Here is a 22,572-nt window from a genome sequence, read left to right as displayed (position 1 = left end):
ACCTAACAGAGAGAAGGCAACACTAGGAGTCGTTTGGGTTGGAAAAAAAAGAACTTACTTTATATATTTTTCACTATTTACAAGAAACAAAATTTTGGTAAGAATTTTCTCACAATATATTACAGGGAAGTTATTTTTTGGGCAGGCCCTAGCTCCACTATCAAGCCTTTATATGTATTACATATATCACTATGCCTTAAGATTCAGACTAGACACACCATTGCCATCTATACAACAAAAACACCAATGAGGAGGATTTAACATCTGGAAGCATCTTAAAGCTATTTTAACAAATCTCCCCTCCGACCCGCCAGCTGTCCTGGAATGTTAGCAGCTATTAACTAAAACACAGAAATGGCTCATCCTGCAAGCACAAAAAATACCTTTTTTTGTTCTTTTTCTGTGCTTTCTGAGGTTTAAATAAATAAAATGTTAATGATGATGATGTTACATCTTGCACCACTTTTCATTTCCACAGTTAGCGGAGAGGCACTTAATAAATGTTTCTATTCAGGTCATTAGGCCTCATTCTGCACATCAGAACACCAGAGTCTCTATCAGTACAGTATCCCCTCAGGTTCTAGTAATAAATACTTCTTCATGGATAATGGCAGAGGCAGCTGTGCTACTCCTCTGTCACAGAAACTGCCCAGGGCAGCTCTGATGGCACATCTGGAGAGGTGAAGCAGACTGCGAGGAGCGTCAGTGCAAACAGCAAACAGGGAGTCGTAGAAGTCTTTATGGCGCTGAGGAGACAAAAAGAAACAGACGCTTTTGTTTAACTTCAATGAGAGGGCACACTCAGTCATATTCAGCTAATGTAAGCTGAATTTAAAGGGGCAATACACTAATTAACAGTTGAGAGGCATCAGATAGCTTTGAATTTGTTCATCTATAAATATTTCATCTTTTAACATTCTTTTCAGTTTTTACAATTTTTTAAATCATAAATGAGATTTCTTACACAGGATTACGTTTTTTCCTTTTTAATTTCAGTCAGTGTGTGTGTATTGTATTTAAAGAAAACAGTCTTTATTAGCTCTACCTTGTAGCAGTCATCAGGAAGAGCAGCTCTCCACTTCCTTGTGGGTTTTAAACTGCTATAGGAGTTAACCAAGATTTCTACAACTCTGGGGTAGTCATGGCAGTTCTGGAACACCTGTGCAAAACATTAAAGACTTTGTGGTTAAACATATAGTATAACGCAGATCATTTCAGCACAAACCCACATCATCATCTTCTCTACCTTGTGGAACTGTGGTGGGTAAATCCGTGCTGCATTGTAGTTGAGCAGCAGCTGAAAGCAGAGGTCTGGCATGGCCATAGGCCTGACTTCCGTCACTTTAAGGAGATACTGAATGGGAGAACAGCCGTTGATGTCCATGGCTCGAGAATCTGCCCCAGCCTCCAGCAGCATCTTTATCAGGACGTGATCGCAGTTCCAGGCAGCTTTGTGAAGAGCTGTTTTGTGGTCTGCCTCCTGAATGTTGGGATCTGCAACAGAAATCAAATCTGAAACATTGCAGTGGAAGTAAAGGGGGGGGGGGGGGGGGGGGGTGTTAAAGTCAAAGTCAAGGAAACCTATCTAGAACGTCTTACCAGCTTGATAGTCCAGCAGGAGGCGACAGACTAGATGATGGTCTTGGCTGTAGGTTTGCTCCTTAGTGTCAAAAGCCCAGAAGGCTGCAGTCACCAGAGGAGTCTCCTGCAGAGAGTTCACTGCATTCACAGATGCTCCATGAGCCAAATAGAGAGCCACCAGCTCCGGAACACCGAATCTGGCTGCCGTGTGTAGAGGTGTGTCCTCTTCGTTGTTGTGGCTTGCTTTGTTGACTTTTGCACCTCCATGAGAGGGAAAAAAAACATTTGGTTGTTGTTTTAGTGGTTTCTGCAGTGACTGTATTTGTGCTTCTACCTTTGCCTTCTCACCTTTGAGGATAAGTTGCTTGGCACACTCTACAGACTCCCGGGTAATGCAGTAGTGCAGCGGTGTGTGCCCGCTCAGAGACAGGCTGTTGACCTTTGCCCCGTGAGCCAAAAGCAAGGGCACACAGTCTCCATTGGACACCTCGCAGGCCACGTGCAGAGGCGTCTTCCCATTGGGCATCTGATTGACAGCTGCGCCTTTCTGAAGGAGTACCAGCGCTGTCTCCACAGCATTGTACATTACACATACATGGATACCCATGGCCCAGGACTTTTCCAGTTTGTAGCCGGGTAGCCAGTATCCTAAAAGAGAGGAAGTAACTTTCAGCAACAGTAAAGTTTTTGTACTTTTAATTCTTCATAATTACAGCAGTTTCATCTAAGTGCTTTGTAATGTTTGAGTTACACACACACAATCCAATATATTGCATTAAAGTGTGTGCAATAATCCATCCTACGTACTATGGTTCTATGGAAGTTTTGCACCACCTAGTGGTCAACTTACCGGACTGCTTACCAACAATGGAGAAGTGTGAGAAATCTCACGATCTGCATTTATACTCAGCACACACACACACACTCACAAACACACAAAGTTTTCCTGCACCTTGTTTGTACGAGGCGAGGACCATGCTGGGATCTTCCACCTCCAACACAACGTCAATGTCTAGTTTGCTGGTTTGTAAAATCTCAAGGACTTCCTGTGCGTTGTTGGTCTGCAAGGCCTCCAGGAACCGTTGCTTCAGCTGTTTTTCAGCCAGTTTTCTGGGACTCAAATCCTCCATGAAATCTCTGTCCAAAGGCCCTAACGCTGCCAAATCGTCTGGCTTAGACGCTAATATTGTCCATAAAGCATGGAGTATGTTGGAAAGCAACGCACAAATGTTGACGATGAAGGATTCCAGCATACCAACCATTGCAACAACTCCATCAGCCCGGCCATAGGAGTTGCATAGAGAAAGAAGACAAAAATAAAGCAGATGAAGAGGGGCAACAAGTGACAGCAGTGCGTCGTCACTGGGAGAAAATAGTCCTGGAGAGAAATTAGGATGAACATAAATAGAAAGCATAGAGGGTGGGATGGGAAAGCTAAAGCTGGCTGACTCTAGACCAGTTAGTGTGCTGGGGGGTGTCCAGTGACAGAAGGGCATTGTATTGTATCCCTTCTATCAGTGGATGTGGTAAAAAATAATCAGCTTTATGAACCTGAGAGAAAAAAAACAACTAATATTTTTATGTGCGTGTCTGACTGAATAGGACACATGCAGAAGAAGAAAAAAGAAGAAGAAACAAAAGCAAACTGTGGACAGTGGCTGCACATTTTATTCAGTGTGACAGGTAGCTGCCCTTTCAAAGTTTTCAGAATGTGACAGCAAGGCAATGACAAAAAAAGGAGGAGGAGGAGAATAAGCACAGCTTTTTTTAAAAGTGAAAGCATGGCTAGCAGTTTGTGGCAAATATCTTTTTGCTATCCCTACATACATAAAAAAGAAAAAACCTTCCAGACATGATTCATCTGTGTCTCTGCCCGCCGGGAGCACTGAGGTCCCATGTATACGATGGTTTCATCACGCCTGGCAAGATCGGTCAAGCACATAGAAAAGATTTGGAATCCCGTATTTAGCTCAGGTCTGACCTTTAAGCATCCTCAGCCCTCTGGAAAACAGCGCACCCACATTGACACAATACAAAACAAGGCTTCTTTAGGACTCTTACAGCATATTGCTTTCAGTGTTTAACTATACATACAAAAGAGTCTGCTGACTGGTTTGTCAGGGTGTGTGTGGAGGGGCATTAATAGAAGGATTCAAGTGTTACAAAACATTTCATGAGAATACATCATGAGCAGTTTATTAGAGTAGCACAGGAGCAGCACTATGGTGGTATTAGAGGAAAACCACAAGCACAATGGGACTATACTACTGACTTTTTTCTCTCGTTGCAATATCGACCTTTAAATCCTTCATTTGATAACAGCCATTTGAATTGAAATCACTTTCTGATCACGTTTGGCAAAAGTAGGTAATCATACAATTCTGGATAAATAATTATTAAATGTTAATAATCCTCTTATTTCGTTATCATAAACAATAGTACACTGCTTCATTAAATACAGAAATAAATAAATAATAACACAATCTACTATCATGTATACCCGCACTGATACCCCATCTATTCTTCTCAGCCTGTTAGCAGCACACCAGACAGGGTCATTAAGATAAAGATATCATCACAGCTGCCTGCATATCTCTCATGGTGGCTGTGGTGTCTCTACATTTAATGTAAACCTATAAAATAATTCCTGGGAATGATAAAGAAGTAACACAGGCAAAATGTCTCTCGGTGAGCTTTGAAATCTTAAAATAAATCGTTCCAACAATGATGAACCAATTTCAGAATAAAGTCCAAAATATATTCCGGCTGTAAAGTTCAATTCCACTGTAACATCAAAGTTTTAGGTGAGATCATCTTTAAGGACAGTTTCTGCACTTTAGGTGTCGCACAAAGCATCTTTATGGCAGCATTACAAAATGTTATTTTCAGGACATTCCAGAGAAATCTGCATGACAAAGCATCGGAGATAATAAAATGACACGAATGAGGACGTCGTTTAGTCTATCGTATGTGTCCTGACGCTTGCACAGAAGAGGGCAGAGTTTGGAAAAATTCTACTAAGCTGAAATTTCTAAAGGCAGCGGCAGGTATTACTTTGTTACTGAGAGAATATAAAAAGAGGTCAAAAGCAGGTTACAAGGGGGAGTCAAAGCAACATTATGCATTTAAGCAAGAAGTTTCATTTTTATCAACTTTTCTGTTTTTTGTGGTTCGGGTTAGGTAAGTTACAAATGTAATAATTACACAGTACCTGAAATCTCTATTAGAACAAGTCCAGTCAGTTTAGTATGTCTTCATCATTTATACTTTAAACGGCTTGAGTATGGTACATGTATACGGTAAGGGGCACTGTAAGCCAGTACGCAGGTCAAATTTACAGTGGTTGCACTTCCAGTGTTCTTACAAGAAATCAAAGCGCTCGTTTCTCCCAGCGAATCTTTAATTTCCAGTTCAATTCCTTTAGGGAAGTTCCAGTGTTGCCTTATTCAGTAGTGAAAGTAAGCAGCATGGGGACACCTGGTGGTGGGAGATGAACACTGCCTCATGTAATCCAACACAAAGACCTGAACTGTATGTGCTTCGTAAAAGCCATAAAGAGATTCCACTGATCTTTAGATTTGAGCAGGATATACATAAGTCTATTGAAATGGCACATCATCTACATCCTTATTTATCACTGTACATGTCTATGTCTAAAGGTGCTATGATGGGTAAGAGAAGTCTCTGGAGATGATGTGGTAGGTTACAGAGATAAACTTTTCACAGGCGCACTCTGGATAAATAAAACCAATTTACAGCTATAAACAGCAAAACAGAATCCATAAATTCTGGCTAAAAACACAGGATGGGTGTAAAATGAAGCAAATGAAGGGCACCATTCTGTTATCCAACTGATCCTTTTGGTTTCGTTTGGTTGGTGAAAAGGTCACTCAACAACAACTGGCAGCTGGGTGTGGAGCTCCACCTTTCAGAACTACTGAACTACTGAGCGGGCGTCCCTCGGGTTTCGTTTGTGGGGCCTGCTGACGTTCTGTTCTGCGAGATGCTACTTGATGTGGTGCTACAGTAAAGCGGGAGGTAATCTGGGGGCTCGTTTCACTCCGCCGCACTTTCTTTACGTGCATCTTTCTGCTGCTGCTCCAGCTCTCTCTTCCGCAGCTTTTCGCGCTGTTTCTCCATCTTTTCTTGGTTCCTCTTGGCCTTTTCCATCATAATTTTGAGGTCTTTGATCTTCTTCTTGATCAGTGTTCGATCCTGGGAAGAAGTGACCCCAAGAGCCTGAAACAAATTAGCAAAAATTGTTTTATATTTATCTCATAAGTATAATTATTTCGCTTTATTTTTTTTTTATCCTTTATATTTCTTTTGCCAGACCAGTTATGCTCATCTCATAAAAACACTTTATTGTTAGGCCTATACCCTTGGAACTACTTTTAGCAGCAATGAAGTCATAGTTTTCTGAAAACATGTATCAGTCTCTCACATAATTGTGAAGGAATTCATTATCTACTCTTTATGGAGGTTTCATTTATAAACAGCCCTCTTAAGGTCCTGGCATAGCCTTTTAATTACGTTGTTATCTTTGAGGACTTTGACTGGGTCATTGTGATGTGATCTGTATTCGAAATCTAATTAAGATGCATTTAATAACAAAAAGGTTTCTGTTACCTTGAGCTCAGCACTATTCAGCTGAAGCAGCTGCACTCCATCTATATTTTTGGCAGTGAATTCTGGAATATGGTGTTCTAAGTTTAGGCCCATAAGCCAGTGGGCCACTTGCTGTGAAGTCCATTCGGTAATGCTGCGGTTCTGCCACTGGTACTGCTTTGAAAACTGCCCCTCGTCTAGCATCTGAACATACATGACAAGGAAAAGAAGCACATACGATAAAAAAACCTATCAGCTCCATCTTTAGTGCTTAATTTGGATGAATAATGGGCTCAAACCCAGTCAACAACATCAAAAATTCCACCGATGCCTACATTCAGCACGTAGAATTACTGAAATTCTGGGGGCCATGAAGAGAAAAAAGATCGTTCCTCACCAAAGATGTGTAGCAGTGAGACACAGACAAATGGTTTACACACAGCTCAACAGACACAGAGACACGCATGCATTAAAAGAACCTCAGTCTCACCTCATCATCTATCATATCCAGACTCTGAATGTTGCAGCATAGAAAACAACAGAAAATGATTGGGTAGTTAACAGAACAGAAATGAAAAAGCTACCTCTGTGGTAGCCTGGCAAATAAAAAAAAAAGTGCTTTTCTGCAGTAAAAACAAGATAAGCTTTCGTGCAATAATGTAAAGAAAAAAAAAGAAAAACTTTCTGGATGTTTTCTATAAGATTACACACTTTATGCATGGGCTGATTTGAACCAGCGAAGATAAATAAGCTTGTATTTATGGTTTGTGTTTCCATATTGAACATCCACGAAGAAGTTTCGGGAACATTTAGTACCTCATCTGAGGACAGCACCAGCGTGTGTGAGCGTCCTGACATCTTGGCTTCACTGAGCAGACCGCTGATCTCTACTGAGCTGCTGCTGCTGGCACTCAGATCATCGCACAAAGTGGGTGCCTAAGAAATCAACAACACGTTCGTAAGACTTGTGGCGAGCCAACTGGCTCTGCGGCTGAATTTAGCCGATTAGTTGGAACGCTTCTCTGTTATTGATGTTTCTGTGCAGCGTTATGTGAAGCCCAACACGATGTAGATGTTACAAATGTATTTAAGAATGATTTTTTTAACCTGAGAGAGCGGACGGGGAGTGAATGAATCAAGAAAATGGAGGTTTTTTTCTCCCAGAATGTAACTGATGTGCTTCATCGCCCTGTTTTTAAAAAAAATTATGTTTTAGGTGTTTGACAAGCTCCAAGAAGGAGTGTGTGCATATCTGTAATCTTTTAAAGATGCTTGAATAGTATGCAAACTATAAATTTGGCTGGAATTTACGTGGACACAACACTGCCCTGCAGAGAAACTTTATTTGAGCTACTGAACGTTCCTTTTTTCGCCTGAAATACACAGGTTTATAGTTTCGGTGATATATGGCTAAGAGTGTAGAGCTATTTCTTACGCTCAATAACATACAGTAGCTTAACTCAGTCCTTTTAGTCTCAGTACCATCTGAGGTCAAAGTGAGACTAATCTCAGGCTTAGACTGTCAGCTTTCTGGGAGGACTCCTTACCTAAAAGCTCCATAAAAACATAATTAAGAAGAAGTTCTGATAAGATTTATCTTCTCATGTGCACTCTTCTTAAGCTGAGGGTGTCTTGGGAGTGAGAGAGGACTGAACTGGTGCAGGATCAAAAATAATCTCCTTTTTAATCCTATGGTAACCCCATCTGATATTACACAGGATTAGCCAGTTTTCACGTAAGTTCCTACAACTTTAATCTTATTGTATCAGGATGAGGTTTAACTGATTTTATACACATTAGAAAATGAACTCATTCACACTGTGATCAGATTTTTCTGCTAAAGTTAAATTAACACCTAAAATCAGATCATGTGTTTGCTAAATCATTATGTTTTTTTTTTACTGAGTTTCATCGACTGTTACACAATTAATTGGGCAATTATAAAGCAAATTATGGATTTCTATGGCTTTGGCAAGGTAATTTCCTTTTATATAAGCCCCAAATTACATCTTGGGGTACAAAATTATTTCCATTTCAATTGTTTGAAGCATTATTATTAAACATAAAGGAATACAATACCACATAATGTGAATAGGAGAAGAAGTGTGGCCATGTGAGTGCAGTCTGTTCAACAGAAACTACACAGTACATTAAAGCTACAAAGTGAACAGTAACCTGCAGTGAAAATGCAGAACTTGTTAAAAACTGCACGGATGCCAAGAAGACTTTTTTAAGTGCATGTATAATTGTGCACCACAAAGGGCAAAGCAGACTATTATTCAGAGAGAATCACTATTTACCAAGGTACCAATGACCAAACCTCACACACCTTGGCCTTGAGGTACTCTGGACTGTTCTCTGCTGACGGCTCTGTGGAGCTGAGAGACAGAAAGAGGTGCAGGGAGTTCCGAAATCAGCCATCGTGAAGTAAATATTTTAAATCCTCGTGTTTATTAGATGGAGGGAGACAAGGAAAATGCAAACAGTAATACCTGTTTCCAGGTGAAGCTCTGGGATCTTTGTCCTTCACTTTGGTTTTCCTGTGAGGAGGTGGAGTGGAGTTGAGTAACATATGTGATGCAATTTTTTTGTTCATGTGCTTTGTTAACTATGAACCTTTAGTAATTATTCATACAAAATGACTTCCATAAAAGATCAGTTGTTAAATTGTCTCTCTTGGCTCCTGACGAAGGCGGTCGCACTTTTCTCCTCCCCCTTTCCCTTATCTTCCCTGCTTGGCTTCTCGTGTCCTTGTCTAGTCTCGTCTACTTTTCTACTCTTGCCCTGGAACACTCTCACAGTCTGTTCTCTAAAACCTAAAAGGGGAATTATGGATTTGATCAACTGGTCCCTGAATGCAACTGACACCCTCTTCTCAACGAGAAGCCTGGGCTCGGGTGAGCCTGAGTGTCCTGGAGGGACGTTCCCTGCCGGATACACGATGGACGAGTGGAATAACTGGAGGGTCCTGTGCCTGGCGCGGCTGTCGATCGAGGACATTGAAGACATCTACCTTTTCGGAACCATGATAACAGGGTTCTTGCTGATCGGAGCTGGCTTGGCCCTGGTTTATCGAAGATTAAAGAAAGCAGAATCGGCTCTTCAAAACCCCACAAGGCTGCCCGCTGTGATTGAAGCGATGGGACGACTTGTGACTTCTCGAAACAGGCTCATTGAACGCTGCACGGATAAGATCTTGAAGCTTGAGGCTGCAGTGAAAACTCAGACTAAGACCTATGAGCGAAAATTGGATAACATCATGGAGAAACTCGCGGCTCTCCAACGGGAGATTGAGAGACCAGTGTTGGACTGTTAGAGCGGCTGTAAAATTGACATGCAGTTGTTCGAACTAAAGGAATGCTACCATCATTTCATCCGGCTACCATATAGGCGCCAGCTGTGGTCTCAAGGCTGGAGCTGAACAAAACAAATTTTCACCCTGAGAACAGACTGTTTACTTAGCCTGGCAGGGCGAAGGACACTCTCTCAGCTAAACTCAGGACACACACACACACACATACACTGATACACACTCATCCCCCTCCATTTCCAAACGCCTTCGATGCTTGTCCTCTCCGGGGTAGATGGCGGGTTGACTGGACCAGCACAGACATGCTGCAGGACCGGATGTGCTGTCTACACCGGCTCTCTCTTACCCTTACCCACCCCAGTTGCTTGTCTTGTGTTTCTATGGTGTATTGACAGTCATGTGCTTTTTGTGCTGGGGTGTTTTTTTTCTGTTCTCAAACTGTTCTCCCAGTAGGAGCTCAGTCTGAGTTTTTTTTCTCCTCCTCTCACCTCATGTTTTGTATTTTCGTTGTTTTTTTCCTATCAGCCTACCTCTCTGACATGTCTTCCCAATGTGATGTTTGTGTAAAGTTCGGTCAGAGGGTTCCTTTGTAAATGCGCACGTGCCATTAGCGTGCTGCCTGCTGTAACCTATAATTTCTTTCATGATTAATAAAGAATTTCTGATTCTGATTAAAACTGCAGACGATAAAAGCTGTAAATAAATACAGCATGTTTTATCTGCTCATGTGTGTTCATTGCTCAGCATGTTTGTAAATGTTTATCTGGTTCATTTAGGCACACCTGTTCAACAGCTTGTTAAGACAAATGTGTATTCAGCCAATCACGTGGCAGCAACTCAGTGTATTTAGGCATGGCAAGAAAATCTGCTGAAGCCAAACTGAGCATCAGAGTAGGCTGTGGCTGCAGGTAGTCTGGAGTTTCAGAAACTTGGATGTTCCTGGAATAGCATCTCTAGAGCTTACAGCATCAGGAGACCACACTGGGTACCACTTTTGTCAACTAAGAACAGGAAACTAATGATGATCTGCTGCAACATTTGAATGTTGGGTTCAGAATTTGGCAAAAAAAGCATAGATGCATCCTGCTTTCTACCAGTTATTGAGGCTGCAGGTGGCGTAATGGTGTGTGGGAATTTTCTTTATATATTTTGGATTCCTTAGCATCAACTGAGCATCACTTAAATGCCACAGCCTACTCGAGTATTGTTGTTGACCATGTCCATCCTTTTATAACCACAGTTTACCCATCTACTGATGGCTGCTTCCAGCAGGATAAGACACCATGTCACAAAGCTCAGATCACTTCTAACTGGTTTCTTGAACATAACATTTTAGCACCTTACCAAAAGGGCATCCAGCCCAGTACGAGTAAGCTGTACCTAATAAGGTGCCCAGTGAGTGTACACAGCACTGCTCTTTTATACGTGATCCTTGTGTTTGATTAACAACTTCATTTATCAACTTCATTTGACGACATTTCTCTGGACAACGTACGATGCATCAATTCACTCAAAAAGTTAACATGTCATTGCATCATCTGCTGTCTTACCCAGGGTCCAGAGCTGGTCTCTGCTCCTCCAAACTCTGAGAGGGGCTCGGAGACTGAGAACCTGTGATAAGAAACGCCCCGCACTGACATTACTCCTACATCAAATGATGAGCTTAAAAGAGTTCTGCATTATCAGGATCCAGGACTGCTAACCGTGGAGTGTTTTTCTGGGGGAGCCCTCTGCACTGGCCTGGACCCTAAGTGCTGGAACTCCTCCATCGCAAGAGGCCACACTACGAAACGGACCAGAGTGGCTGTGGGATTGACTTCCACGACCTTCAGAGATCTAACAGCAGAGAGAAGAAGAAACATCAAGTTAATTTAAGAGACCATAAAAATGTGAAAAATGTAACTAAGGAGAGAGCGAAAGAAAAGACAAGCAAAACCTCCAAAGAACTCCCACAGAACGAAGAGGAAATTAAGTGCAATCAAAGAATAAGAGATCTGAGCAGCCAGAGCTGCGCACTAATCTGACAGAAGTCACTTGACATACTTTCACCATTTCTAATTCCTTGCCCTCTTTTCCCCAGGAAGCGCCACAGTGCCTTAGCTTCTGTGTTCCTGCCAATTCTGATCCAGTTCTCGAGTTGTTTATCTAATCTGAACTTGCTGAGTTAAGTGACAGCATTAGCCAAACCCGAGCCTTTCATCCAGAAAAAAAAGACTGTAGCTGTTATTATCACACTGGGAGAGACAATAAGTTGTGACAGAACCACACACTCAATTAAAGTGGCAGAGCAACAAGCGGCAATTAATCCATTAGAAGGAATAAAGTGGAATGGACAGGGGTTAAAGGCCCACAAACACGCACATACCAAACACCCTGTGGTGAAATCTGAGACATATTAAATGTAAGAGTACGCTAATGAGAATAATGGAGCTCGTTTGATTAAAAGTCACATCTGTCTGCATCACGTCTGTTTCATGTTTCAACAGTTGTTAAATAAGAAATCGTGTAACTGTGTTAAGGTTTCACTGAGTAAAGGAAACATGTTAATACAAACCTCGTCTGTGGAGCAGATGCTGTCTCTGGGAACTCCTCCGTAGCCCTTTATTTTGCTGGGTGAGTGGGGAGAGCCCTCCTTCGTGTCTAGAGTCACACCCACACACACAAGAAATGGTGAGCAAAAACAGCTTTTGGTATACCCGAGCACATCCCTTCATGATGACATCTGTCCATCCGTGACGTTTGTTTTTTAAATTTTACTTTTTTTAAACTTCTTAATTTTCCCTGACCCCGTGTCGACACCCACATTAAACACACCTATTAAAAAAAACCATCAACTCAGTTAAAACGTCCAAACTTCCCCCATGAGCGACACTTCTAATTAGGCAGACAATTATCATCGTTCTCCTCATTCCCTGAGTGCGCATGGAGATGCTGTCAGATGAAACAAAGACTGAATCACTTAAATTTCAAAAAGATAATTTCAGCAGACCCTGTATTCTCCTCCCACGTGTGCTCTCTCCTTTATATCCCGTTCAAGCCGTATCCCTTGGCCCCTCTTGTTTTAATATAGCATACATGGGCTGCATCATATGGAACTCCAAAGTGTTCAAAATTAAATAAATAAATAGGTCAAGATGAAATCACTCTGCTATCCGCTGAACTGCACCAGATATGATGCTTCTTCTACTGTTCTGACGGTTACAGCCACTGAAATGAAGCCAGCGGAGCTTAAAAAGACTTGAGGAGAACAAAGCCTGACAGAAACCCTGACAGATGGGCTCAGGACTGATTAGTTGTTTGTTTTTATTTGCAGTAGTTCAGAGTGAAACTGGAGTCAGAGGTTCAAGTGTGAGGATTTTTAAAATGAAATGGATATTTCTATATTATCTACAATGGAGTGTGTGAGTTAACAGTAAAAAACTGGATAATGCAATGTTTTTTAATGTACTTTAAAAGCAAGATCATCATTAAACTGCAAGATTCATTAAACAAGCTAACTTAGCACAAAAGCTAAGAGAGCGACGGCTAGCCAGAGCTAGCGAAATGTGCTAACCAGCATTTTAAGATCTTTGTTCAATCAATGAAGTGTAAATAAAGAAGGCAAATAATCACCATGATTGCTTTTCTTTTTTAATTTATCAGTTTTTTACTGATTCATACAAAACAAACCAATATATGACATATTCATTAGTGAGCTTTAGAGGGACTGGTAGCAGCTCTGGTTTTACTCCCACTACTCCCACACCTGCTAAGCAGTATTAATTTCACTGACCAGTGATTTTCATCATAGTTTTTGACAATAACTAAATAAAATTAATGCACAGGGACAAAAACAAGATGGAAATAGTCTGGAGAGACAAGATCCAATCAGAATTTATTAAGTTGTGTTTTTGGTTTTTATGCTACAACTAGGACCCATGCTCCCTGTTTCACATGAAAATGGGACAAATTTTTAACACTTGTGAGGAAGAGAAGAGCAGACAGACGGACACATTTTGCAATTAATGTAAAGGAAACGGAAATGCTAAACTGTGTTGAGAATCTCTCATCATAATCTCGTGATATTTAAAAGACTAAAACGAAAAGAATTTAGATGCGTAAATTATGATTAAAACTAAATAAAGTTTTAATCAAAAGATAAATTAAAACCACTGCTAAGCTAAGTTAGCTAGCTGCTTGGTTCACCTTTAAATTCCAATAAAATTCTTACAGATGTGAATGACATTGAGCTTCTTGGTAAGAAAAACAAACAAACAAAAAGCAGAACAACAACATATAGAGATATTATACTTTTTCCATAATGGGCAGTTCCCACATAAACAGACCTCTGGCTTGTGTTGCAGCTCGGCTCGGGCTGTGCTGTTGAGCGCTGAGCCTCTCAGAACTGCTGCTGTTGTTGTTGTTGACCTGGATACCGTTCTGCTTCATCAGCTGCATTAGCTCCGACTCTAAGGTTGCAATCTGTAGAGAGGGGCCAACCGGTTGATGTTAATCACCTGTAGGCATATACCTGTCAAACAGCTGCTTTAAAGCGCTGGAACAATTGGTGACATGCTGAGATGATCAGAAAACACATTTATACTTGATCTGAAAAAAGTGGACCTGTAATTCTTTTTCTTATTTTCATATATTTACTGTTACAATTAAATTAAACATGACAAAAGTTTAAAATGAAGAGGTCAGCATCTGTGCATGTAATCCCTATGAGCTACAAGCTCAGGTTTCAAATTACTCCAAACTCTCAGTTTCAGGCAGGTTTTACTAGACTCGGTTCTGTATGATGTCACTGAGGGTGGACATCCTTAATATGGTCAGCTCTGGCACCTCAGAAGATGTTGGAGCTCAGAGTGAGCTAATTCCTGAGTTAATCACGTTCCACAGTAATACCACAGTGGCGACAAAAAGCAAGGAAAAAGGAGATTTCCTCCTTAGAAAGCTAGCTAGGAATAAGCCACTGCAGCCCACAACAGTGTACAAAAGAAAGGTTTTACAGTTTTACCAGTGTTTATGTGGACTGTCACCATCTTCAATTGTATAGTCGGCGTTGGAAATCCAAATAGAGTGGGTTTTCCCGTAAACAATCCTGAGTCATGAATTGGGAAGGGAATGCAGTGACAGCTCTGGCTGTAAACACAGAAGCCTCCCCACCTCTCTGCTGCTCAAACCTTTTGTTTACAAGGGACAGCCAATCAGAAGAAAGTTGGCTTAGGTAGTGGACCTATAATAGCTTGTTTCATATCCTTGATGAATGAGGGGCTGAACAAAGGAGCACAGACCTAGAAATCAGTTTCAGGGGTTGGCCAAGTGTGTACAAATATCTGAACATATAGTACAATTGTTCCAGTATGTCAGTGTAGTTAAACAGAGACTCTGTGTGTTGTTGTACGGAGGGAGTATCAGAGTATAAAGAGTCTACTGTTTTCCAAAACTCTTACCTGTGCCACCCTCGACTATTTACCCTTTGAAATCCAGTAAAGGAATGAGTGTCGAATGCAAAAAATAAAGGCTTGATTGACAATTCAGCTGTGAAGAAAGGCCTAAAGGTTGATGATTAAACCTCACACCAGCACGATTATCTTTGTGTCGCACTTCCTTTTTATTGAAAAGAGTGAAACGGCAAACAAGAGGCGGCAGAGGCAGTACGACATGTGAGAAAGTGTGACCACTGGGCCTGAGCACATTACAAGAAACACCAAGTGGCAGAAAAAGCACAGGGGGGTGCTCCTAAAGATCTTTATGTCCATGCTGATTATTGGCTTTGAATGTAATTTCACACAAAGCCAGACTGTGTCACTCATTAGCATATTTTCAATGTTATTTAAGGGCAAATAGCTTAATTTTACAAGCCCACTCTGAACAGCTACAAGGCAGGAAGCTATTCAGTTATGGCAAAAATGAAAAGTGGATAGAAAAAAAAAAAAGATAGCTTACCCTGACTTGCAGTCCCTGGATCTCAGCCAGGTGAGCTTTCTCAGCCTCCTCCAGCCGCCTCCTCTCTGCATCCTCCTTCTGGATGAACTCCACCTCTCTGGAGGAACAGGAGGCGGGGGAGAGGAGATGTGTGTTAACACAGGAAACAAGATACAGCTATAATATGTGCATGTGCACATTTCATCATGTGTGATAGTGCCTTGCCTCTCGCTCAGCTGTGGTAATAAGGGAGTTGAGGCTGTTTGAGGATGCCAGAATGACTCATTTTACCCCGATCACGCTGTTCCCGGTTAACACACACATCTTTTTTTTCCCTTTTACCTCTACTTTACCCCCCTCTATTTGCTTTCCTGTCTCATTTCTTCATCACATCTTAAGTCCTCCCACTGAGGATGTGAGGGAGAGACACAAGGAAGGATACACCTGTGTTTTTTCACTTTAAGCCCCTCCAGATGGATGCTCTCTCCTTAAAGGTGCATTTAAGGGGATCTGAAGACCTCCGTGATGGGAGACAGAAACAATTTCCAGGTCAAAGGAGGAAAGAGCACGCGAGGACGTTTGCATAATGAAAGGCACACAGTCTCTCTCCTCTGCAGCCCAGGCCGAAGGTACAGATCAGCATGGAGAGTTTGTTTCACCGCTTTGCTTCCATTTGGCCTGCAGGGGCACAGCCAATTATATCCAGTCACACTGAAGCTGAGCAGGAGAGGTTCTGAAATCAGTGCACAGAAAAGGAGGGAGTGCTGCACTGCATTAAAATGGAAACACAGTTCTTACTGTTGAACTGGGATAAGGCTTAAAAGAAACATAGTTGGTCCAGCTCACAGATGGAAATGAGGTAGATATTGTTTTTCAGGTTCACTGAGAGAAGTGAGGGTAGCTGTAAAAGGAAAAACAAAGGAATTCATCCAAGTTTTTTTTTAATTAAAACATATGTTTGTAGGATTAATGCTAAAGTACTCATTTGAAAGAGTTGAAGTGTTATAATAAATGTGAGGTTTCCTTCTTAGCTGTTGCTTCTCTCGGCAAGCTGAGAAGAGTACATTTAATGAAAGCACCTAGGCAGAGGTTTCTGACTCAGTTATGCTACAGTAACATATGGAAACAGACTGATTTTGTATGAAGTATGGCTAACTAGACAAAATTTATCGCACATAAGTCTTTTTTTTGCCCTGATTTCAGTCCCTCAAGAAGTAATCAATGTTTTTTTCTTACATAATATGCAATATTCATAGAATTTGAAACTATGAAACTTTGTTAGGACATTCTTGTCTCCTTCCCATTTTTAATCACTCGGATGTTCAGTTTTTAGTTTTCCCAATGCACTAGCTTCCATAAATCATTTCTGATTAACTGCTAGCACACATTAGCACATTAAAATCTGAAACTGAGTGAAAATAGTGAACCGAACCTGGGATTGCCAGTATGTGACATCATAAATACCTGCAAGATCATATATAATCATATAATATCATATATAATTTATATAATCATATAAAAGACTATAAATAGCCTCACTGAAGTTACCTCATAGATGTGACTATAAATTACAATGATTTTTTTTTAAATTGTGTACATTCAGCATTCTTTCAGTTGGACTAATGTTGTAAGCTCAGATAAATGACCCTAATTAGAAAGTGCATGATTAGTTATAGTAACCTAAGTTGCTGCCGGTGTCCAGCAGACTTACATTTTCAAACTGTATTAGCAGTTGAACCCAAAACACTGTCATTGGTCCAATGCTTAATGTAACTGAGATTTCATGACCGAGAAAAATAAACACAGTGAGAGGTCCAATGTGATCAGTTTAACCAGAGTTCACTCACTTCTGCTGGAAGTCTTTGATGAGCTTCTTGGCTTTGTTGTACTTCTTCTCCAGAGCCTGGTACTGGGCCTGGGCCTCCTTCAGGTGTTCATTGACGGTGTGGCAGAGCGTCTGCGCCTCGATCCAGTAGCTCTCCAGCTTCAACATCCTTTCCTTGTTCTCCTCGATGCTGGCCTTCAGCTGGCTCTTCTCCTTCTCCCAGCGCTGCTTTTCCCGCTCCACTGATGCCAGCTGCAGGACAAAATCAGCATTGTCCAATAATGTCCAACACTATATATACAACATATTACACATATACACATGCCAAAAAACAGGCACTTTTAACAGGATATGTAACCAATATTAAGTAAGAAGTTATAGACTGTTTTTTAATTGTTAAAACACGAGCTTGTTGGACGTTTTGAAGGTCTCAAAGTAAGACAAAATCAAACCTACAGTTATAAAATCAGCAAGCAAAAGCTAATAAAACTGCCTTTTTGGAGCAAAGACTTATTAAGAGTACAAATTGCATCACAAGGAACATCGTTACTGTCATGGAAAAAGCTTTATAGGCACCACTTTGATCAAACTGCATATGAATAATACACCGTTATTTATATGCATGCAGGCACAAATGCATTCACAGAGACCCTGACAACACTGAGTGCGTCATGCAAAGAGACAACACTACCTTCAATAGTTGTATAAAGTGTATTTAAAGTATTTTAGCTGTGGATTGTTTCTGTAAAACATCTCTCGCTTATAACACCAAAGTTTATCTCCCAAACATTTCCACCAAGCTTGAACCGCTGCTCACCGGCTATCCTGACCCAAGTCTCACATTGATTTAAAAATCATGTAAACACTGACAAAACACACCCACAACCAGTCGCCTGATTGCCCAGAGACGGTTTTAATCCCTTACCTTGTTTTTCAGTTTCTGGATCTCGGCCTCGGTCACCGTGTGTTTGATTTGGAGCTGTTGGTAGCAGAGGAGGAAAAAAAAAGAAAACAGGAGAGAAAAGAGAGGGCGGTCAAGAATCAAATGGATGGCTGAGCAGGCTCTCTGTGCCGTCGATACAGCGTGATGGACAGAGGCAGCCGACTCTGTCCTCCCCCTGACAGCGTCCCAGCTCCAGCACTGACATGCACTCTCAGAGGAGAGGCAAGGAAAGCTGAGGGATGCATGAATTGCTAAGTAGTTTAAAGAAGCCATAAAGGGAAAAAAAAGTCATACATTTTCTAACATGGAATAACGTTTTGCATTTTTAATGCAATGTTAAAACTAAAACTAAACTAAAAAAAAAAATCTAAGAAACTTAGGTGTTAGTTAGATGTACAAGTGTATATGGGTGGTCCATTAGAGGCAGACAGGAAGTTAGATAATGACTGAGCAGACATAAACAGGAGAAGAGGAGATGCAGAGAGAGAGAGCAGGATATGGAAACAAGTGAAAGCTCTGAGAGAAAAGTAGAGGCGTGACACACAGAGCACTGGCCGAACTTTTTTAAAGTACTAATACTGATACTCATACTTTTTTCTAATTACTCCTCCTGAAAAATTCTTCTTTCATTATGTTTGAAAGCAAATATCAAATTCTTATATGTATATACTGAAAAAGTGTTTCTTTGTTGCAATCATTCACTATCTCTGTGTGAGCTGATGTACCTCCAGTGGCAGAAATTAGTTACAATACCAACAGTTCTGCTTCTGTTTAAAAATTCACTTTAAAGTTTACCAAAAGTTACTGTGAAGTTTCAGTAGCGCAAGTTAAGAAGTTTTCACACAACTTCAAATAACTTTGGTAGAATCACATCAGGATATTTTTCACACTTCTCCTTTCTCACATGTCACACACGGCAGGAAGTAGGTGGCAGTGCTAGAAATACTCTGTGAGGCTGAGAAGAGGGAGCTGCCTGGATAGGAGGCAGTGCATGATGCACACTCACTAGTAGTGAATGCAAGAGGATATGAGCTGTTCTGTTCACACGTCAGTGCAATCCAACATCACACAGCTTATTTATTAGGAGACTGACAGGTGTTCGACGTGTGTTCTTAAACACACGGCTACTGTGTAACTCCAAGAAAACTTCAGGGCTCTGGTGCATGTGCAAAAATAGCAAGAGGTAGTTGTGTAGCTTTCGAGGTTCCAATCTTTTGGTGCAAAAGTTAATCTGCTTCTGCATAACATCTTCTAACAACTTCTAGAAATCCTTGGACCTAGTGAGTCTGAATAAAGCTCAGTGATGCAGCAAGTCTAAGCGGGAACAAAGGAAAAGAAATGACTGACTAAAGTGGGTACATGTTGGGATAATGACTGTGTTAGACCTGCAGAGCGTTACATTTTTGCAGAGCTTTCATTTTCTAATATAAAGAGTCATCCTCCCCTTTTTTTAAAGAGGTTTGACTAAAACTGGGGGAGAATATTTGGCTGTGTCTACAAATCAGTGGACATCTGATAGATAATTTACTTATCGCTCACTCACACTGGAGTAAAAATAGGACAGCAACTTCCTTGAGACCAAAAAAAAATGTGGTGGTGTCTCAGTGATAGCGCAGATTTTCTTTTTCATTTAGGAGTAGTTTGCAGAGGGTGAGCGCGCGACACCGTCAACCTCTGTGGATCACAAAGCGAATACACTGCACTCGGACTCTGACTGACTGCAGTCAGATGAGAAAAATTGGTGAAGGTTTAAAAATAATTGCTGCCTAAATTATAAATACAGATTTACAATGTGGGTCAATCTATGTAGACAGTGACAATTTATCTCAATTAATCATCATATTATCAGTGAAAGATTGCAACAATTGCAAACTTTAACCATTCGACTCAATTCAATCAGAAACTGACTGTTTCTTATCAACATTTTTTGTCATCATTAAAGTCACAGCTGACTGCAGATGGTTGCAGACCTGAGACCGTTTTAAAGCAACGCCATCACAAGTTTGGTCGTGCCAATTTTTTTCATAGCACAATTAATCATTGCTGTTTCAAACAGCATCTTGTATCATCACATTTTCTCTCTGTCATTTACAAAAGCCTGACAGCCCCATAGTCAACTGCTTCCTAAAAGACTCCAAAAACAGAGGCGTTTAAGAATGAAAGGGAAAAGCTGAACTATGGGAGAGAGGTCAAGAAGCAGAGAAAATGACAAAATGGAGTAAAAGCACACACCCTGAGCCCAGGGATTACATTATATTTTCACTCGATATCCACTGCAGTGCCTGCAGTGCAGCTGGAGCCATTTGTTAAATGTGTCATACAGCAATTGTGGAAGGCCGGTGGTGCCACAGCGCTGATGGTAACGGTGTTGGAGCGCGAGATCGATATTACCAGCTTTTTAGCAGCATTAAAGCATAAATGAGTTAACTGTCAGTAAATTTATGTTCTGTTTCATTGCTGTAATCTTCAAAGTGAGTTCACTGTTAGCGAAGGTAGCAGAGGTTCAACAAAGAGAGCTTCTATTCTGAGGAACCCAGTGTGTGAAGCACTGCCAAGATCTGGTTCAAAACCAGCTTTATGGTGTTCACTCTCATTCTTATTCTGGGAGTTTCGACTAAAAACACGGGCAATTAGGTGTAATGAGGACTTACATCACTTTGTGTTCACACCTCTAATCATTCAGATTAGCAATTAGGGAGGGTAAGCGGATCGCAGATCTTAACAAAAGCATCGTTTTGCCAAGTTAAGCAGAGGCTCTATTGTGTTTGTCTCTTCTGTTGTTAAATTTAATTACCTTTTTTCAGTAGCTAAGCAATTCTGGTGGCTTTGCGGGTGTATTTGCAATGTACGCTTCAAACCACTGACAGAGAAAAATGCTGTAGGCTCCCATCAGTTATGTAATCAAGACTCAGCGGCGTTTCAGGTTACCTCTCTGAACTTCTGGTAGAGTTTAGTGGCGTCCAGCTCCGACGGAGACAAGATATCCTCCGTCTCCGGTAAGTCAAACACTTCGATGCTCTTCTCTCCTCCCGCCACTGTTGTTCCTGCCTCCTCCTCGTCTGTGGCGTATTCTCCCGTCTGCTTTAGGAGGAAATGTAAAATCACACGTGGAGACAATTATCTGCATGAATATTTAAAACAGAGCACAAAATATAAATCCAAGTAGCACACACACTATTTTTTAATCTTTACTGTAAAGCACAGATGGTTAATATTATCACATTTATGAAGAATAAATAGAAGCAACCAAGGTTGGTTTTCAGTCTGTCTGTCATTCATTTTTAAATGACAGAGGTTTTATATTAGTAAAGGGTCCCCGAGGTCTTGTAAAAGTGACATTTATTTGCATGCTGTCATCACAAGTCTGCAGGCACAGCAGGAAAGAGCCAGCAGAACTTCTACAAACTTTAGTCAAGGTTGATATCTATACAAACTCGCACAAAACCAGTGAAATGTGTGACAGATGTCACTTTAAGTACAGTGCGAACGCAGCAGCGGTATCTGAGGTGAAATGACTAACTGAACAGGCAATTAGCCACTCCTACAGTGAAGCCAATACAGCTATTAGCATTCACCCTCCAGTGAGAAGTTAACAGGCTGCAGAATAGCCTAAACGGACAAAACAGATAACCTGTCAGGCTCCAACTGTGACATTTAATTATCCAAGGCTGTAATCATGTTGGAGGGGATACATCCCCCCTTGGATTCAACTATGATCAAACTGCCCCTGCCAGTAATTTCTGCAGAAAGCAGTTGCTTTTATTTACTTTTCATTACAAGTAGAAGACACAAGACACCCAAACCTAGATTTGGTCTCGCCAGCAATGCTCTGGTGGTTACAGCCTTGTATTTGTCACCTTTTACATCCTTTCCATCTTCTTTCGTCTGACTACCCGAAACTCTTAAGCATGTTGTTGAAGCCGTCCTCGCTTCACCTGCTACTTTACATAAGTAATGCTATTTTAATGCTGCCGGTTACATAAGATTTAGGTAACCATGCCTAAACTTTGTGTGAAATAAATCAGTTTGACAGCCTGGTGAGCTGAAATTATAATTTCTTTAAAAGTAAGCCATCAGATAAGTTATGCTGACAAAATCTGTCCCTGTTTGGGGTTTTTTTTTTTTTTTTAATTACTCACCATCTTGCCTCAAGTGCAACAAGGTCACATGTCAAAACTAGTGAGGTATGAGCATCCAGCGGGGCTAACGCTACGACTGAGAAGGCCGGGGTTTCTCAGAAATGAAGAGACTAATGAAAGTCACCGGAAACAACTTATTACTGCAGCTTTTAGTAGTACTTAAATGAAAAATATTTATGTAGGCCATTACACTGCATGTATTCAAGGCAGTTTTTCTCTTCTCTGATGCCCAAAACACTGTATAATGAGTATTGGC

At 41.0% G+C, this 22,572-nt stretch overlaps 2 protein-coding genes across 2 annotated transcripts in view; both read right to left on the bottom strand.

Moving 5' to 3' along the window:
• Positions 1-43: 43 nt before the first annotated feature.
• On the bottom strand, positions 44-3,077 carry asb4 (ankyrin repeat and SOCS box containing 4). The gene is made up of 6 exons (XM_085346417.1): positions 2,534-3,077; positions 1,930-2,229; positions 1,600-1,842; positions 1,247-1,494; positions 1,046-1,159; positions 44-746 (listed from the first exon to the last, which is right to left on the bottom strand). Exons 1-6 carry the CDS (start codon positions 3,075-3,077, stop codon positions 558-560), a joined length of 1,638 nt encoding a protein of 545 aa, XP_085202543.1. The 3' UTR covers positions 44-557.
• Positions 3,078-5,637: 2,560 nt separating this feature from the next.
• Positions 5,638-22,572, bottom strand: part of ppp1r9a (protein phosphatase 1, regulatory subunit 9A) — a 63,972-nt gene continuing 47,037 nt past the window's right edge. The window contains exons 6-19 of the mRNA XM_085345925.1: positions 21,106-21,258; positions 18,160-18,213; positions 17,257-17,486; positions 15,431-15,527; positions 13,825-13,960; positions 12,054-12,139; positions 11,203-11,335; positions 11,050-11,110; positions 8,682-8,729; positions 8,519-8,567; positions 7,006-7,125; positions 6,680-6,703; positions 6,211-6,393; positions 5,638-5,820 (exon numbers count right to left, since the gene is read on the bottom strand). Coding sequence (XP_085202051.1) covers positions 5,638-5,820; positions 6,211-6,393; positions 6,680-6,703; positions 7,006-7,125; positions 8,519-8,567; positions 8,682-8,729; positions 11,050-11,110; positions 11,203-11,335; positions 12,054-12,139; positions 13,825-13,960; positions 15,431-15,527; positions 17,257-17,486; positions 18,160-18,213; positions 21,106-21,258 — 1,557 coding nt within the window. The remainder of the gene's footprint in view (positions 5,821-6,210; positions 6,394-6,679; positions 6,704-7,005; positions 7,126-8,518; positions 8,568-8,681; positions 8,730-11,049; positions 11,111-11,202; positions 11,336-12,053; positions 12,140-13,824; positions 13,961-15,430; positions 15,528-17,256; positions 17,487-18,159; positions 18,214-21,105; positions 21,259-22,572) is intronic.

The sequence above is a fragment of the Diplotaxodon limnothrissa genome, linkage group LG22, assembly GCF_057381915.1.
Source record: "Diplotaxodon limnothrissa isolate DT_005_m linkage group LG22, D_limnothrissa_male_GT1.1, whole genome shotgun sequence".
Lineage (NCBI taxonomy): Eukaryota > Metazoa > Chordata > Actinopteri > Cichliformes > Cichlidae > Diplotaxodon > Diplotaxodon limnothrissa.
The sequence above is the reverse complement of the archived record's forward strand: the minus strand, read 5'-3'. Positions and strand labels throughout refer to the sequence as shown.

Coding starts and splice junctions, on each gene's coding strand:
- asb4 (XM_085346417.1), bottom strand. CDS start 3,077: ATGCCCTTCTGTCACTGGACACCCCCCAGCACACTAACTGGTCTAGAG. Junction 2,230..2,533: donor CCTCGCCTCGTACAAACAAG/GTGCAGGAAAAC, acceptor CCTCTCTTTTAG/GATACTGGCTACCCGGCTAC. Junction 1,160..1,246: donor ACCCACCACAGTTCCACAAG/GTAGAGAAGATG, acceptor TGTTTTGCACAG/GTGTTCCAGAACTGCCATGA.